The following is a 17,022-nucleotide window of genomic DNA, read 5'->3' as shown; positions in this document are numbered from 1 at the left end:
CTTTTTTTTTTTTGGTCCGGACGTGGGGCCTGAACCCTGGGCCTAGGCGCTGTCCCTCAGCTCTTCAACTCAAGGCTAGCACTCTACCACTTGAGCCACAGCGCCACTTCCAGCTTTTTTCTTTTTTGCTTATATGGGGCTGAGGAATCGAACCCAGGGCCTTGAGCATGCAAAGCAAACACTCTACCACTGAGCCACCTTCCCAGCCCCCAGCCCCAGAATTCTTACAATATCTTCAGAAATTGTTCTTCTACTTCAGTTGTATAAGAAAGAATACCTATAGAAACATAGTTCGTTCTTTTTTCTAAAGGTTGTATAATCATTAAATCTTTGGAGTCATTTCAAGTATTATCAAAGTTCATTTTTGCGTACTGCTATTGACGCTAAATTTCTCTTGACCACTCTGAATTCATATAACTAATTTTAATAGCATTTCTTTCTCTTCTCACACTGTTAAGCTGACATATTTCACTTCTAGTATTAATAGTGCAGAAACAAATTATAAACTTTATTGCATCTCAGTAAAATAATAAGTAGGTCTTTTTGATTGTTTTATAGATAAAAGTCTAAGCTAATGAATACTGTGATACATTTGAGTTTTGAAGAGACCTTGGTACTCTGCTCCTAATATTTGGATAAGTTAGACAATTACATTAGCTATATTCACTGCTTTGGTTACTTTATGTGATATAACATTCTTAAACTTCATTTAACTTAGTTTACTCCCAATGAGTTACTAAACAATAAAAGGAAAAATTTCTAATATTGAATGCTTGACTGAAATTGCTTCTCTTTCCTGAAATATCTGAAAACAAGTTTTTACTTTTTAATAAAACTATGTTGAAAAGTTAAAGTAGATTAAATATACAAAAAGGTTTGAAATTGTTAAACTTGACAGTTTTTGTAACAAGGACACCAAAAGTATAGCTCCAAATTTGTAATATGAGTATCAGAAATGTTTCAATATACTTACTTACGGAAATCAAGTTTTGAGATATACTTTGATGATCAAAAATAACAAATACTGTTTGTTTCAAATATTAATGTAAAGTTAATGATAAAACAATTTTTAAACTTTTCCCTTTTGGTCTCCCGATTATTTAATAATTGAAGAGCTTGTAATAAAGAACATATACTTATTCAATCCTTACTTTCCATTTATAAAAAGAAAACTACTTTTTGTATAATGTAACAGGTAATTTTAAATATTTAAATAGTAGCCACATACCTGTATGTGATGAGGACGAAATAGGAATTGTCTATTTAAGTTGGATTTTTCTATCAAGTCAGGATCTGTAATTGTAACCTAATGCCAAGAGGAAAACAACAGGTAATTTATTTTGTGTTTCTCAGTATGACTAAAACAATCACCACAGAATAGTTTAAGTTACTGTTCAGGTCATAGAAAGTCAAAATTACAAAATGGTTAGCAATTTGAAATAAAATCTGGCTAAGGCAGGGTATGTAGGTCAAGGTGCTCCTACAGGGTAATTGTATATTGTGTATGTCTGTTTTCATGTGTGAATGGTAGAGCTGAACAGTTGTGACAGGTATCTATCTGGTCTGCAAGCCTGAAGTATGTGTAAGTTAACCCTTTCAAGAAGGTCTACAGACTTCTATTTACCCAAATATAACTTATAGAAATTGAACCTGAATTATAACTACAATAGAATGTAACAGATTAATATCATTTGTTCACATATATTCATGATGCTTTAGACAACTTCATTTAAAAATAATCTTTTTACTTTAGTCTTCACTATGTGAAAATTATTTTTATCACATGAACTTTATAAAAGCAGGTTGAAAATCATCCTAAAGATGCTAACACAAGCTGGGCACCAGTGTCTCACGCCTGTAATCCTAGCTATTCAGGAGGCTGAGATCTGAGGATCACAGTTCAAAGCTATCCCAGACAGGAAAGTCCCTGAGGCTCTTATCTCCAATAAAGCACTAGAAAACCGGAAGTGGTGCTGTGGCTCAAGCAGAAGAGCACTTGCCTTGAGCTGAGGAGTGCAGGGACAGCACCCCAGCCCAGAGTTCAAGCCCCACAACCGACAAAAAAAAAAAAAAAGATGCTAACACATACCTATACACACATATGAAATACACAGATGGTTTTAAAGAGGCTTGTAAAACAAAAAGTTGGCTCACGTATGATGAGCTGGAATTCCAGGAGCAAAGGTTTGCCCACTGCCGTCATAGAATTTTGGAAGGTTTATTTTAATGGCCGAAGCTAAGCCAAGTGCAAACAGCTACTAAGACTGATGCTTTGGCTGTCAGAATTTTATTTTTCATTTATTCAATCATAAACAAAAGACTAACAAAAATACAAGGAAATGACACAGTGCACTCTGATAAACTTTTCACTCATTGAGTTAGTTTTCCTTAAGGTACTAACAAGTTAGATATCAGGGCTTTTTAACTTTTTATAAATCCCAACAGACCCTGTTAAGTCTCTTAACACTAGAGAAAAATCAGCACATTACCAACAGAGAATCCAAATTTACTAGTAAGACAAACTGCAGAAACTAAAATTCAGACACAAATGGCCCAGAATAGCAAAGTTGCAACTGAAGTCTTTTAGTCCCAATTATGGAGCATTTTAATATCAGGTTTGGTCATACATTATTCCTCTTACTTGATTGTAAAATTCCAACATTTAGCTGTCTCCTTAGTGCAGTAGGCAGAACTAATACTAAGAGAGAACTGTCAAGCATTTTGTGCCTGAAGCAAAAAGATAGAAAAGGTGAGCACTAACTCTCTGGAAATACTTTTTTGAGTACTCACTGGGAAAACTTTATTTGGCTTCCTATTCTTTCAGGGTGCAGTCAAAAATCTTGCTTCATTCTGTGGGGCAAGTGTCTGCCACCTCAGAAAGATAAGCCAGCACCTTACTGATCCTCAGCTAAAGAGCCCAGCAACACATTGAGACAAACTAAGATCAAGGAGCAATGGAATCTTAATCTGCAATGGACTCTTTGTCTATCAAAGAATAAATTTATACTCTTAGCACCATGCTTTCAGTCCTAATGCTCTATATCCGAATACAATTTAAAAAGGGCCAACAACAGGAATATATATAGCTCTCCAAAATTTCTGTCTTACCATTCCTTTTTCTTTGCTGGTACCAACACCAAGTAAAGCAAAATTTTTTAACATTTCACAGCCGATGGCTCCACAGCCTACCTAGAGGGGAGAAAATAATTGATTTAAATATGAGATTTCATAAAACTAGAATGCATACTTTAAAGAGAACAATTTCATTCTAACTTTCTTCAAATGTTAAGTTACAAAACAAGTACATATTTTAAAAGTTTACTCTTATACATGTCTCTAACTAAAGAAACTACACAAGAAAACTATAATATTTCTAATTCCTATAAATAGACGATATTTAAAGATTTGAAACAAAAGTCAAACAGTGAGCTAATCTTTTATGAAAGATAAAAATAAAGCAGTGGTGCATGCTTGTAATCGTAGCTAGTCAGGAGTCTGAGACATGAGGATTGTTGCTTGAAGCTAACCCAGGCAGGAAATCCTGTGAGACTTGTATTTTTTTAATTTTTTTTTTTTGGGGGGGGGGGCTGGTTGTGGGGCCTGAATTCTGGGCCTGGGTGCTGTCCCTCAGTGCTTCAGCTCAAGGCTAGCGCTCTACAAATTGAGCCACAGTGGCCACTTCCAGGCTTTTCTGCTTAAGTGGTGCTGAGAAATCAAAACCCAGGGCCTCATGCATGCAAGGGAAGCACTCTAACACTGAGCCACATTCCCAGCACCCCTGTGAAGACTCTTATCTCCAATTAACCACCAGAAAAGTCAGAAGTTGAACTGTGGGTCAAGTAAGTGGCAGAGTGCTATCTTGGAGCAAAAGAAGCTCAGGAACAGAGTCTAGTTCCTGAGTTCAACCTATAGGACTGACACTAAATAAATAAATATATAAAATAGAAATAAAACGAGTAATTTTACACATTTCTAATATACAGAACTATCTTAAGACAATTCCTGTTTGGAATAAAAACATAATCAAAAGTTGGTAAGAGTAGATTCAATATGCATGTAGAAGTTCAGCAATAACTTCTGACCTTCAAAACATTATTTAAAAAAATTGCTAGTAAACACCAGCTGTAGTTTCATGGCTATTAATTAACAACAACAATACTAAAAGAAAGTTTTCCAGCCATGTTCTAACATATTAGGACAGACTATATCTGTGTTTCTTTATCTATAGAGGAAAATATCCTTCTAGAAACTCATTTAATGTTCAAACATTTGTACTCATACTCTAACTTAAAATGTATTCTTTTTTTTTCTTTTTGGTGCTTGGTTGGTCCTGGGCTTGAATCAGGACCTGGGTGTTTCCTAAGCTTTTTTGCTCAAGGACAGCACTTTACCACTTAAGCCACAGCTCCACTTCTGGCTTTTTGGTTACTAAATTGAGATAAGTTTCATGGACTTTCCTGCTTGGGCTGGCTTTGAACCACAATCCTCTTATCTCAGCATCCTGAGTTTATAGGCATGAGATTAGAGGCATGAGCCACTGGTTCCTGGTATAAATTCTTTAGACCATGATTTGGCCAGTTTCTTATGTGAAGGAACAGATAGCAAACATTCTCAGTTTTGCAGGCTAAATGGTTTATTTACTTCAGTAATTAGCATAATATTTTACAGCAGCAGTTTGAATGTACTCATTACCATCAGTAGTCACACTTACTAAAAAGATATTCAATTTTTGTAGTTTCTGACACAAAGTATCTCCAATGCAGGCTCGCAAGGCATCATACCTATCTCCTCTGGAGAAAACACGTACCAGAAAAACAGTAAGGCAAAATTAACATCAGTTTCATTACTGTAATGGAAATATACTTTATTCCCTCAATTGAGAGAAAAATAAGACCCTCAAGAAATTACTTTTCCCTTTTTCCATTTGATGTATGATGTTACAATGACAAATGATGATGACTTAAGTTTACAGTAGGCCCCATTTACCCACAGGGAACATGGTCAAGATCCCTTTGTAGATACCTGAAACCTCAGGTGATCTTAATTCTGATGTAAACTAAAAATTTTATCCTCAACATACATATACATAAAATTTTAATGTTCATCTTAACTAAGTACTTATTGGACACTGTGGCTTTAACTCTTGCAGGCTTTGAAGTATAACAGAAAAACTAGCATGAATTTCTTTTTACTTCTTCCTCATTTCATAAACCAAATATTCAGGGTTTTTTCCTTTTATTAATTTTAGCTCTGTTTTTAAAATCCTTCTGTGTTTCTTTGGGATGCTCTTGAACTTCTGAGTTAAAGAAATCTTCCCACTTCAGACTCCCACCAAGCTGGGACTACAGATGGGTGCCCAGCTTGATTTGTTCTTACCATAATCTTAGTATGTTTCCTTCCTTAGGTTGGAAACTGTAACCTTTCATTTAAAGATAGAACTTGACTTTCTTCTTTTTGGAATATCAGAATGGTCAAAATCATTATTATTTTTGTATTATTATTAAACATGAGATACTTGAACAGAAGCAATTGTGATATTTGATATGATAAGAGGCAGGGTCTATAAGTGATTAAGAGGTAAAAAGCATACATACAATAGTCAAGGGATTCATGTCCCAAGAAAGACAGTGTGAAATTTCATGAAGCTATTCAGAATTTCAGGTAACTTAAAATTTATAAATTCTGTATTTCTGAAATTTTCCATTTTTGTAAGTAAATGAAATCTCAGAAAGTAAAACTTCAGCTAAGAGACTAATCTATCTAGAAAAAAATTGTTTTCTAAGATAGTGACTTTTAGAAAGCTCTTAGCGGGATAGGCTTTAATTCAATAAAATTTATTAATTCACTAAAATTAATTAACCCAGAAATCTGGGTTATCTGTGTTTAGGAAGAATGAAATCTATGCATTTTTATCTGATATGAAGAGATTTATTGCTCAAAAAAGCAAGAATGAGCAATATAAAGATCTCAGATAGCACTTTTCTTCATGTACTATCATTATGACATTTTGAATACTAACCATATTTAAGACATATGATTTAAAACTTTATATTCAGTATTATAAAGTAGTAAACATTATTATAACATGCAACCTGTAAGGAGATAACTACAAAATAGGGAAAAAGGAAATCTAAAATAAATGAATGTTTAGACAAAAAATTTTAATATCTGCCCCTTATAAACCTTATAAAGTGATAAAAAGAGCAATATTTCAGTATTACCGTGGGAGAAATTCTTCACGATCAGGTTTGCCTAGGGATTCAACAATATCTGCTGCTTCAAGATATAACTTAAAAGGAGAAGATTAAAAACACCGTTTACTATATATAAAATTTAAACCACTATAAAAAATTTCTATTGTTACTCAGTAAAAATAATATCAAGTTTGTATAAGGTAAAATAAAATATATTTTTGAATATTCTTTCACTAAAACAATAATAAAACTTGAATGAACTGTTAACGTGTATGTTACTTATCATAAGGAAGGTATTTCCTAACCTTAAACAGGAAGTTCCAAATATAATTTTCAAAACTACATCAAAATTTTGGAAGACCCATTCAACTTCACCTATATATAACAGTCAAGTTAGTTTTTCAGTAGAAACTACTTAGTATGTTCTTGGATATAGTATATATAATTAGTAACTACATACGCTATAGGAACCCATAATTTCAACATTCTTAAATTCAAAGTTCTTTAAAACATGACAATTATTTATTCAATGAAAAAAATAAAGAACCTTTTATTCTCATTTTAAGTAACTTGCATGGTTAAATTGGAAGTTGACAATGGTGGTAAATTTATAACACACAATTTATATTCCTATAATTGACCTATGATAACTGTTGTAATTAACCTGACAACTTTTATTCTCCATTTAAAAATAAGTAATTCAACCAAGTAGCATCATGTAGGTACTTTCATATTATAAAAATGATGAATATTACATTCAAAGTAACTGTTTCAAAACAGAAAAGGCCTGAAGAATATACCCACTTCGATACATTCTGGTAACAGAAATGAAGGGGTTCCCCCCGCCACTTTGTGATGTTTTGATCCTGTACTTTTTTCAAACCTGTACAATTCATATTTTCTACCTTTAGAACTCCATCCCCAGGTAGGAGATTAAAGATTCATATTAAAAGGTTCTACATTGGAAGTAGAGGTGTGGCTCAAGAGGTATACTGCCAGCCTGGAGCAAAAAAGCCAAGCAAGAGTGAAGAAAGGTTCCCGAGTTCACACTCTAGCACCAGTACCAGTTCAAGAATTCTAAGGTAACAGTAATGGAGAACAAATAACTAAATGGAACAAAAATTCATGTGCTGTGCATTACCTCTACATAGAGGAAATGAACCTGAAAAGGTAACTTTGGGTCATTTCCCAACATATGACATTGCTGGTTTCAGATACATAATTAGATTTTGGAATTTCAATTACAGAATTAAGGTACCTGTTACATTCTCTCACAAATCAAACATTTTACTATTGACTTTTACATATACTGTTGAATATTGTAGTATGTAATATATTTTTGATATATAAAAATATAAAGAAATGGTAAAATATAGAACTAACCCACTGGCACAAAGGAGAAAACTTTCCTGTCACAGATTTTAATACTTCTTGGCTGGTAACACCACCTACTGCTGCAGCAAGTGGGGGTAAAAATCCTTGAGCCGTCCAAGAGAGCCAATGCACAATGTTAGCATTTACTTCCGTCTGAAACATAAACCATAGGAGATAATAATTTTAACAGATTTACTACATACTCATTTTAAACACTGATTTTCCTATTAGATAAATATTAAATAGTCCTAAAAACTTCTCAATCGCATTGTAAAAAGACATTCCCTTATTAGCTTAAAGAACAATTCCCTTTATCATTGCCTGCCCAATTTTTGCTTTCTGAGTATACACAGTAGCCTAGGACATCATTTAGAATGCAAACATCTATGATTCATAGTGTTCGTTAATGCATTGCTGTGATGCCAGTCAGTCATATTTACAAATAACAAAAATGATTAAAACAAATGTTAATGAAAACTACACCAAGTAGTTGATCCTCAATAAATGAATGTAAGTACCATTCACACACACACACACACACACACACACACACACACACACACACACACACACACACACACACACACACACACACACACACACACACACACACACACACACACACACACACACTACAGGAAAATAAAACAGACTCTGTTGGGGAGGACAAGGGGACAAGGGGGGATCTCAGAGTGTGAATAAAGAGGAATATGGTCAATGGTTTAAGTACTTTATTTGCATATATAAATACAAGAGCTGAGAACTAGTGGCTTAAGGTTGTAATCTTAGCTACCCTCAGGAGGCTAAGATGTGAGGATTGAGTTTTGAAGCCTGCCCAAGCAAGAAAAGTCTGTCTTATCTTTGATTAAGCACCAAAATGCCAGAAGTGGAGATGTAGCTCAAGTGGTACAGTGCAAGGCTGAGCAGTGTCTAAAGGGCAGTGTCCAGCTCTGAGTTCATGTTCCAGTACCAGCACACATAAAAGCAACAAAGGAAACAGAGCAGTTTACATTTAATCTATACATTGCATAAATCAAGGCTCTCATCTACATATAAAAATGTACTTACAAAAACTACGAAATCATAACATTTCTAAAAAACAATATGAGAAAAGCTTTGCGGCCTTGGGTAAAAAATAAAAACACATTAGGGGCTAGTGATATAGCTCACTGGTGGGTGTTCACTTAACCTGCACAAAGCCCTAGGATTCAAAATAAATTAAAAAAAATTTAAGACAAAATGGACACAAACCACAGGAAAATGGTAAGATAAATTTAAGACAAGATTTGTAAAACATGTAGTCTATAAAACACACATATACAAAATTAACATTAAGTATATAAAGACTTCAATCAATAATATATGATGACAGCTGCAAATATGAATCTTACCTGATATTGGCATTGTAAAATGCAGGAAATATTTTTTAGGTGACATGTACAAAAATATGATATTTAAAAATCAAGTAAATGATACTTCATTTTGCTTTATTTTGTACACGGTACTCAAGAGATTTATTATACTTTGTAGGGCTGTTCTGGATCAAGCCTTATCAATTCTGACCTAGACAATTGAATCCAATTATTGTATGCATATTTGTGTATTTCTAGACTTGGTGAAATGTGTTTCATAACTTTTAATATAACTAAAAAAAAAAACCCACAACTAAATAAATCACAACAAAAAAATCAAGTAAATCAAATAAGACCAAAAAATTTTTGTCTTGTTTGTCCATATGTCTTTGGAAGTGTAAGAGGAGGCACAGAAATGGAAGGACAATGGGTAAAAAATGCAGCAGTGGTATTCACCGGACACTATGTTGAAAATGAACTATACAAACTGTGGGTGGGATAGGAGGGAAAAATTGGGAAAGAGTAAGGAAAGGAGTGACATTATCCAAAAGGAAATATACTCTTTTTATCTGATTTATATAATTGTCACCCCTCTGATTTTCACATTTTCAAATAAAACTAAGAAAAAAAATCAAGTAAGTAATACGAGAATAAAGAAAACAATACTAATAGTAGTAGTGGCAAATAGTAACTATTACCTATCTTATAAAGTATTGTAAGTACAAAGCCAAATCCTTTAATGTTTACAATAGGCTTATTCCATTTTATAGATAAACTACAGCATAACAAAGTGAAAACACTTAGCTTTACAGAATCAACTGTGGCAAAGATAGGATTTAAAGGATAGGAAATAGAATATTTCTTTTACAAATCAATACTTAATACAACTACAACTGAGTATTTACCTTCTCATCCAAGGTTTCACTTATAGATGTTGCTAGTTTTAACAGTTCTCCAGAATCTTGCTGACATCTACAATTCAAAGGAAACTACCTCAAATACATTTGTGTCACAAACAATGTCACAATAAAAACTAAAATGTAAGATATATATAAAAGATTACAGAATTTTGCCAATGGATAGCACCAAGTGCTTCTTTCATTGACTTAAAGGTTAACTGTTATATAAATACATTACTTCAAAAGTATAATGTTATACCAAAGGACAGTATATAAATAAAATTTAGTTTTAAATACATAAGATAAGAACCATTATATAATAGTATTTGACAGGAAAGAAATAAATTACAAATATTCTAGTAATTCCCAGGATTTTTTTTTTAACGGAGCTGTAGCTTTTAAGGGGTTCAAAATAAGAAAATTCCCATTTACTATGATTTCATTCTTATAAATTTACCTCTTCTCTTTCCCCAAAACTATAAATCAAAATAAATAAAAAAACTATAAAAACTAGAAAGTCTCAATGAAAGTTTATGATTCTGCATATTTACTAGTATTCCAATTCTAAGTGTTGAAAGTTTATTTCCCCAATTTTAAATCTGCAATTTCTGCAACATTTTTCAATGAAAAGAGTTATTTTGAAACAAAAAGCATTACCCAATACTTGGCTTGCGATTGTAGTTCTCCTGAAACTGGTCCAAAGCAAGCATAGCAGTGTGAATCTGCAAGGATGCCTGTTTAAGAACATTAAGGATTTGCCAGTATTTATTGAGTGCTTACTATTGTATGACAGGCTTTGTACTAAATGATTTTTTCAAACATTATCTATTAAAACTATTAACACTATCTATAAACACTGACAATAAACAAGTGAGTGCTATATGGTTATTACTAAATATCACTTTACTTCAAAGTTATGCATGTATTTTTTGTTTTTTGTTTTTGTTGGTTGTGGGCCTTGAACTCTGGGCCTGAGTGCTGTCCCTCAGCTCTTCAGCTCAAGGCTAGTGCTCTACCACTTAAGCTACAGCACCACTTCCGGTATTCTGGTGGTTTATTGGAGATAAGAGTTTCACGGACTTTTCTGCCTGGGCTGGCTTTGAACCGTGATCCTCAGATCTCAGCCTCCTGAGTAGCTAGGATTACAGGCGTAAGCCTCCAGTGCCGGGCTATGCATGTATTTTAAAGAGCTATTCCAAAGTCCCAACTCTTTAAGTGGTACCACTAGGGTCTACTAGGTTATTCAAATGAAATGAAGAGCAGTATCAATTAAACAATAGTCACACAATGTTTACATGTGATTATTCTTTTTAATGAGACTGCATTTCTTTCTTTTCATAGTTACTGTTAAAAATGATACACAATATAGTATATATATATATATATATATAGTTAAAAATACACAATACAGTATATTTATTTGTTTCCTTTTGTAATATCTATAAGTAAAAACTTCCCTTAAGAAAAACTTTTAGTAAACCAGAGTTCTTTTTTTTTTTTGGGTCCATTGTGGGTCTTGAACTCTGGACCTGGGTGCTGTCCCTGAGCTCTTCAGCTCAAGGCTAGCGGTCTACCACTTGAGCCACAGTGCCACTTCTGGTTTTTTTAGTGCTTAATTGGAGATAAGAGTCTCACGAACTTTCCAGCCTGGGATGGCTCTGAACTATGATCCTAAGATTTCAGCTTCCTGAGTAGCTAGGATTATAGCTGTAAGCAACCGGCTCCCGGCTTAAAATATTCTTTAATTAAGAAACTTAGCAAGTCATTATAAAATATTGTTCTATTAGTTTTAACGTTTTTTTTCCAGTAGGTGTTTAGAGTTTACTATCCCCTGAGCATTTTTTCTCAAGGCTCGCACTCTACTACTTCATCATAGGTCTACTTCTGGCTTTTTGGTGGCTAATTGGAGACAAGGGTCTCATTTGCCTTTCTGCTGCCTGGTCTGCTCTGAATTGCAAACCTCCTCCTGAGGCAGCTAGGATTACAGGTATGAGTCCCTGGCACCAGGCTAGGGTTAACATTTTTTTTCAAGACACAAATTCTTGTTTTTAATCCCTCAATTTTAGGTAGATGAATACAACTTTATTCCTCAGCACCTCATAAGCAAAACAAAAAAAGCCGGAAGTGGTAATGGGGCTCAAGTGGTAGAGCGCTAATGAGCTGAAAAGCTGAGGGACAGCGCCCGGGCCCAGAGTTCAGGCCCCACGACCAGACTCCCCCATCCCCCCCAAAAAAGAATACCTAACTGCAACAGGTGTATGTATGTGTGTGTGTTTACTTCATTTTAATCCATAAATCTCCAACTCCCACCCCATTCTGCTGCCTTTCTCAAATGTGTAAAATTATTTACCTCAGGCTTGCTAAAATCCGCAATAAGACAGTTGGGATGTTTTATCTGTCTCTCCAATCGTTCCTAATAGGAAAAAAATTATTACTTTGCAACTAATGATTACTTGACAAATATGCTGTTTTGTGTCAGTACAGTTAAAGCAATTGATGTTTCACAAATGTTTAAAATAAACAAGGCTGGTCTTAACTTGTTTTAATTGAATTTTGTTTCAGTGATAAAATGTATCACTAAAAAACAACTGTTCTACACAGTCAATTAGTTTTGATAAGAACATGTGAAAACAAGTTTATACTTCATTTATTTCTAGGATCAAGTAAACCTTGAACAGATATTCATTGTTAAAATCTTCTGTGAGTGTGTACACAAAAGAACACAAAGGCAAAAACCAAGAAAAACCTGAAAAATACATACTCAATCTGAAATACTAGTAGAATAAACAATCTAAGTAAAAACTGGGAACAAGCAAGAGAAAGGATACAAGAACAGATCTGATATGCTATTCTACTGGTTTGGAAAGGATAACAGTCCCAACCATTCTGGAGGAAAAATAAACCTCTAACAACAACTCTGAACCAAAAACCTGTTATATAGGTTACACTGAGAAGTGGCCTAAGGGTTCCTTAGTCCCAGGACATAAGTAGTCTCTACTCTCTATTCAGCAACCTTTTCTCCCCTTGCAGGAGGAGTTTATGTGAAATTATTTTACATTTTAAACACATAGGCTTCTGAAATTTAAAATCCAAAATCCGGATTAACTAACATACATGAAGAAAATATCCCTGAGGCTTAAAACAATTAAATAAGCAAGATAAACCTTGATAAATCTTTTGAAAAGGAATTTCTTATTTTAGGAAGTAAATAGTAAGTATGACAAAATTTAGGAAGTTATATTCCTTTTGAAATATACTCAAATCTCAATTATATGCATGTGATATTCTGTGTTCTGTTTCATAGTAGTGGGGATTGAAAAAGGGCTTTTACATAAAGGGAGGCAAGCATCAGCCAATGAGCTGTCTCCCCCTACTGATAAATTGTACTTTCCTAAGAATCAGTTTATTTAATTCCATTTTCCTAGTAGTGTGTATAAATTTAAAAGAACAAAAGCTGTTTAGCCTTTATGTAAATTGTTGAATCCTTTTTCATTAGGTTATTTCCCCACTAAATATTTTTTCTTTTTAATTTTTTAATTGTTTATTACAAAGTTATATAAGAGATTATAGTTATATAACCACTAAATATTTCTTAAGCAGTACTTACAAAGCAAAATGTTTTGGGAGTCTTAACTTGTACAGCTATCCCTCCATGTAAATATGGTTCCAGTTGTGTTGTATCACCAATACTAAAAGAAAATGGTGATACCACTAGAAAAAAAAATAAAATCATTATACAGAGATACAAAGGTATTTAAATTTAAAGAGTTACTGCCATAAAGCTATTCTAATTTACAAAATTAAAAGATTTTAGTGTTGATATTTTGAAAGGTATGGAATGTTATGATAAGGATATTTTCCAATGTGAGTTTTAGGACTTAAAATAGGCAAGAAAACTCAAGAGAAAAAAAGGGAAGTAGTAGCTACTACAAATTAAAATTAAAAAGAGAAGTACTACTTACTAAAAATTAAAAAAGTTAAAATAGTACTTATTAAAATTAAAGCCAAAATAATATGCTGATTCTACTTATACATAACTAATATAGTTATGATACTAACTCTTAAATAGATAAAAGGAATAAAGAATTCAAAAATACAGCTGGGTGCCTGTGGTTTGTGCCTGTAATCGTAGCTGCTCAGGACCTAGCTGAGATCTGAGGATCACGGTTTGAAGCTAGCCTGGGCAGGGAAGTCTATAAAACTCTTATCTCCAATTAATCATAAAAAAGCTGGAAGTGGCACTGTGGCTCAATGGTGGAGTGCTAGCCTTGAGCAAAAGGAGCACAGGGATAGCCCTTAGGCCCCAAGTTCAAGCCCCAGGACTGGCAAAAAACAAAAACAAGTAACAACAAAAAACCCACCAACAAAGACAAATAAGAAACACAATAAAAGCAGCAAATAAAAATGGTGCCTTAATAAACTGAGAAAAAGTTTAAGATCATTCAATGTGTCTTGTGGAAAAAAAAAATCACCTGGGAAAATATTCCAAGTGGATGAGTTTTAAATATCAAAATGATATGCCCCAAATTTAATGTAAAAACATGAAAAAACAATTCCTTTAATACCTGAGGAGACTCTTAAAATATTCAAAAGATAAAAATGACTGACAAGTTTATTACATAAAACTAAGGAAGAAAATTGGAAGAAAAAAAATAAAGCAAAAGCAAAATGACAAAATTAAGAGTATTTGCCACTCAAGAAACTCTTAAAAATATATGCTCTATTTACTAACAATTAATGAGACAATAGCAAAACACAGATGGCACACATTAAAAACACATAGCCCTAAAACAGGATAATCTCACTGAAAGAATAAAAATGCAAATAAAACATGTCCTAGTAACATTTTCATTTATATAATGAAATACACAGCTGTAAAAAATGTTGCTTTGTGATCACTGATGTGAAAAAAATGACCAACGTATTTACTTAATGAAAAGGTAAAGGGAAGTAGTACTTATGATATGCTATTTACTGCATAAAAACCAAGGAAACCTTGGAGGGGTATACAATAAACTAAAACCAGCAAGATACCTGTGAACGGTGGTAAGTGGGTAGGTCTTAAATGCTAAGCACTTACCTTTCTTGTTTCTGAAACATAATAGCAAATGATCTTAAACAAGTACTAAAAAACTTAAAAATAGAATTTATAAACTGTTCTATTATATTATTATTGTTATTATTACATATTTTTTGTGGATAGTGGGCTTTACACAAAGGGCCTTAGTTTTGCTTGCTCAGCTGGCACTCTACTACTGGAGTCATACCTCCAGCCTGGCCTTTCTCAGGTTACTGTAGAGGTAAGGGTCTTCTGCACTTTCCTGCTTTGGTCAGCTTTGAATTGTGACCCTTGGGTGTCAGCTTCCTGAGCAGCTATGATCACAGGTGTGAACCACTAGTGCCCAGCTCAGAAGCTCTATTTAAAAACTCCTTATTCTGAAAAACATTTTTTAGCAAAAAATGTAAGTTTCTAAAATCTTCATTCTTTGATATTCAGTAGGTCCCTCATATAGGCAGCTACAAGAATCTATTACTATAATCCATCACTACATGAACTTCCAAGTAAGTAAATGGTAATCTCAATGACAAGTTCATTTTTTTTTTTTTTAAATGCTAATACTGGGGCTTGAACTCAGTTTCTAGGTGGTATCCTTTAGCTTTTTTTGTTGCTGTTCTTGTGTTTTTTGTTTAAGGTTAGACACTTGAACTACAGATCCTCTTCAGGTGTTTTTTTTGCAGTTAATTAGAGACTGAAGTGTCTCTTGGAATATCCTGCCTGGGCTGGCTCTGAACTTTGATCCTCAGATCTCAACAGCTAAAATTACAGGTGTGAGCTATTGGTACCTGGCAAGTTTTGTCAATTTTAAGATATAACTCCTTTACTATTATGAACTGAACTTGTATTTAAAAGATGTAGTTAATACAATTAGATCATTGTTATAAAAGTTGCTAAAATATGGATCCAAAGTTTTCTACAGAATTTGTAAAAAGGATCCATTTTTTGTAGCTTTTAAAAATAATTTTCAACAATTTAAGAGTAAAAAGAAGGCTGAGGTCATGGCTTAGTGGTAGAAAGTTCTTGCTTGCCTACCATGCATTAATTCTAGTATGCCCTACCAAAAAATTAGATCTTACAAAATGAGATCTTACAAAGGCCCTAAGGATAAAACTGAATTACTCTTTCCTAAACAGGTGTAAATATGCCATGTAGTTAAAATAAGCTATATAGTTGTCTAATACTGTCTTAAAGTCTTTTAAAAATGGCTACAGGAAATGCAAACTGTGTTATAAATTCATTAGTCCAACGTCAAGTGGGTCCTCTATGATGCTTGGTATCTTTCCACTTTTTAAATTGAGCATTTTGCTTAAACTTCTGCCTTGGTACCTACCCTTTCCTTCCATATTTGTTTGATGGGGGTGGGGTGAGGAGAGAAACTCCTTCAAGTTCCTGTATGCTCACAACAACCCATCCTTTGTATTCAAGCTGCTGAACAAGACCACAAATCCAACAAACATCTAGTTATCTCCACTTGAATACTTCATTGACACCTTCCTCAATTAGCCTGAGTCATTATCTTTTCTCCAAAGCCTACTTGTTTTCTTGTTCTGAAGTTGCCTGAGCGGATACAGTTGCTTATCTAACAATGTTTCTTCTAAAATGTCCTAAGACTCTTGTAATTTTTTTTTTTTTGGTCCAGTCGTGGGGCCTGAACTCTGGGCCTGGGCGCTGTCCCTCAGCTCTCCAGCTCAAGGCTAGCGCTCTACCACTTCAGCCATGGCGCCACTTCCGGCTTTTTTTCTTTTTGCTTATGTGGTGCTGAGGAATCGAACCCAGGGCCTCAGGCATGCAAGGCAAGCACTCTACCACTGAGCCACCTTCCCAGCCCCAGACTCTTGTAATTTTGATTCTCATGCCAGCTCTACCTTAGTATATGAGTTCTGTCTTGAATATGAGACTTTGTTTGTCTTTGAACAGAAAAATCTCTTTAACGCCTTCCTAAGCAATGCAACTGCTGATTTGAATTCAAACACCCTGACCTCAGTACTGAGTTCCTAAAACTAGGTAAGTGTGCTTGCTGGATATGGAATTCTAAGAATGCCCGTACTTTATTAATAACATCACTTTTTAATGCATCCTGACTACAACTGAATGTTTTGAGGCCAAGAGCTGTGGATGAGGTTTGCTGAATTTGTGTAGTTTTT

The 17,022-nt window shown here is 33.9% G+C and overlaps 1 protein-coding gene across 2 annotated transcripts in view; it reads right to left on the bottom strand.

Moving 5' to 3' along the window:
• Positions 1-17,022, bottom strand: part of Uba6 (ubiquitin like modifier activating enzyme 6) — a 64,492-nt gene that overhangs the window by 29,315 nt on the left and 18,155 nt on the right. For both annotated transcript variants that reach the window (XM_070012248.1, XM_070012249.1), the window contains exons 10-18: positions 13,427-13,530; positions 12,170-12,232; positions 10,477-10,553; positions 9,826-9,892; positions 7,578-7,721; positions 6,222-6,289; positions 4,712-4,790; positions 3,109-3,189; positions 1,229-1,306 (exon numbers count right to left, since the gene is read on the bottom strand). In XM_070012248.1, coding sequence (XP_069868349.1) covers positions 1,229-1,306; positions 3,109-3,189; positions 4,712-4,790; positions 6,222-6,289; positions 7,578-7,721; positions 9,826-9,892; positions 10,477-10,553; positions 12,170-12,232; positions 13,427-13,530 — 761 coding nt within the window. The remainder of the gene's footprint in view (positions 1-1,228; positions 1,307-3,108; positions 3,190-4,711; positions 4,791-6,221; positions 6,290-7,577; positions 7,722-9,825; positions 9,893-10,476; positions 10,554-12,169; positions 12,233-13,426; positions 13,531-17,022) is intronic.

Source organism: Dipodomys merriami, unplaced genomic scaffold (genome assembly GCF_024711535.1).
Source record: "Dipodomys merriami isolate MVZ:Mamm:240054 unplaced genomic scaffold, mDipMer1.0.p SCAF_9, whole genome shotgun sequence".
Classification (NCBI taxonomy): Eukaryota; Metazoa; Chordata; class Mammalia; order Rodentia; family Heteromyidae; genus Dipodomys; species Dipodomys merriami.
Note: the sequence above shows the minus strand (reverse complement) of the source record. Positions and strands in the feature narration are given on the sequence as shown.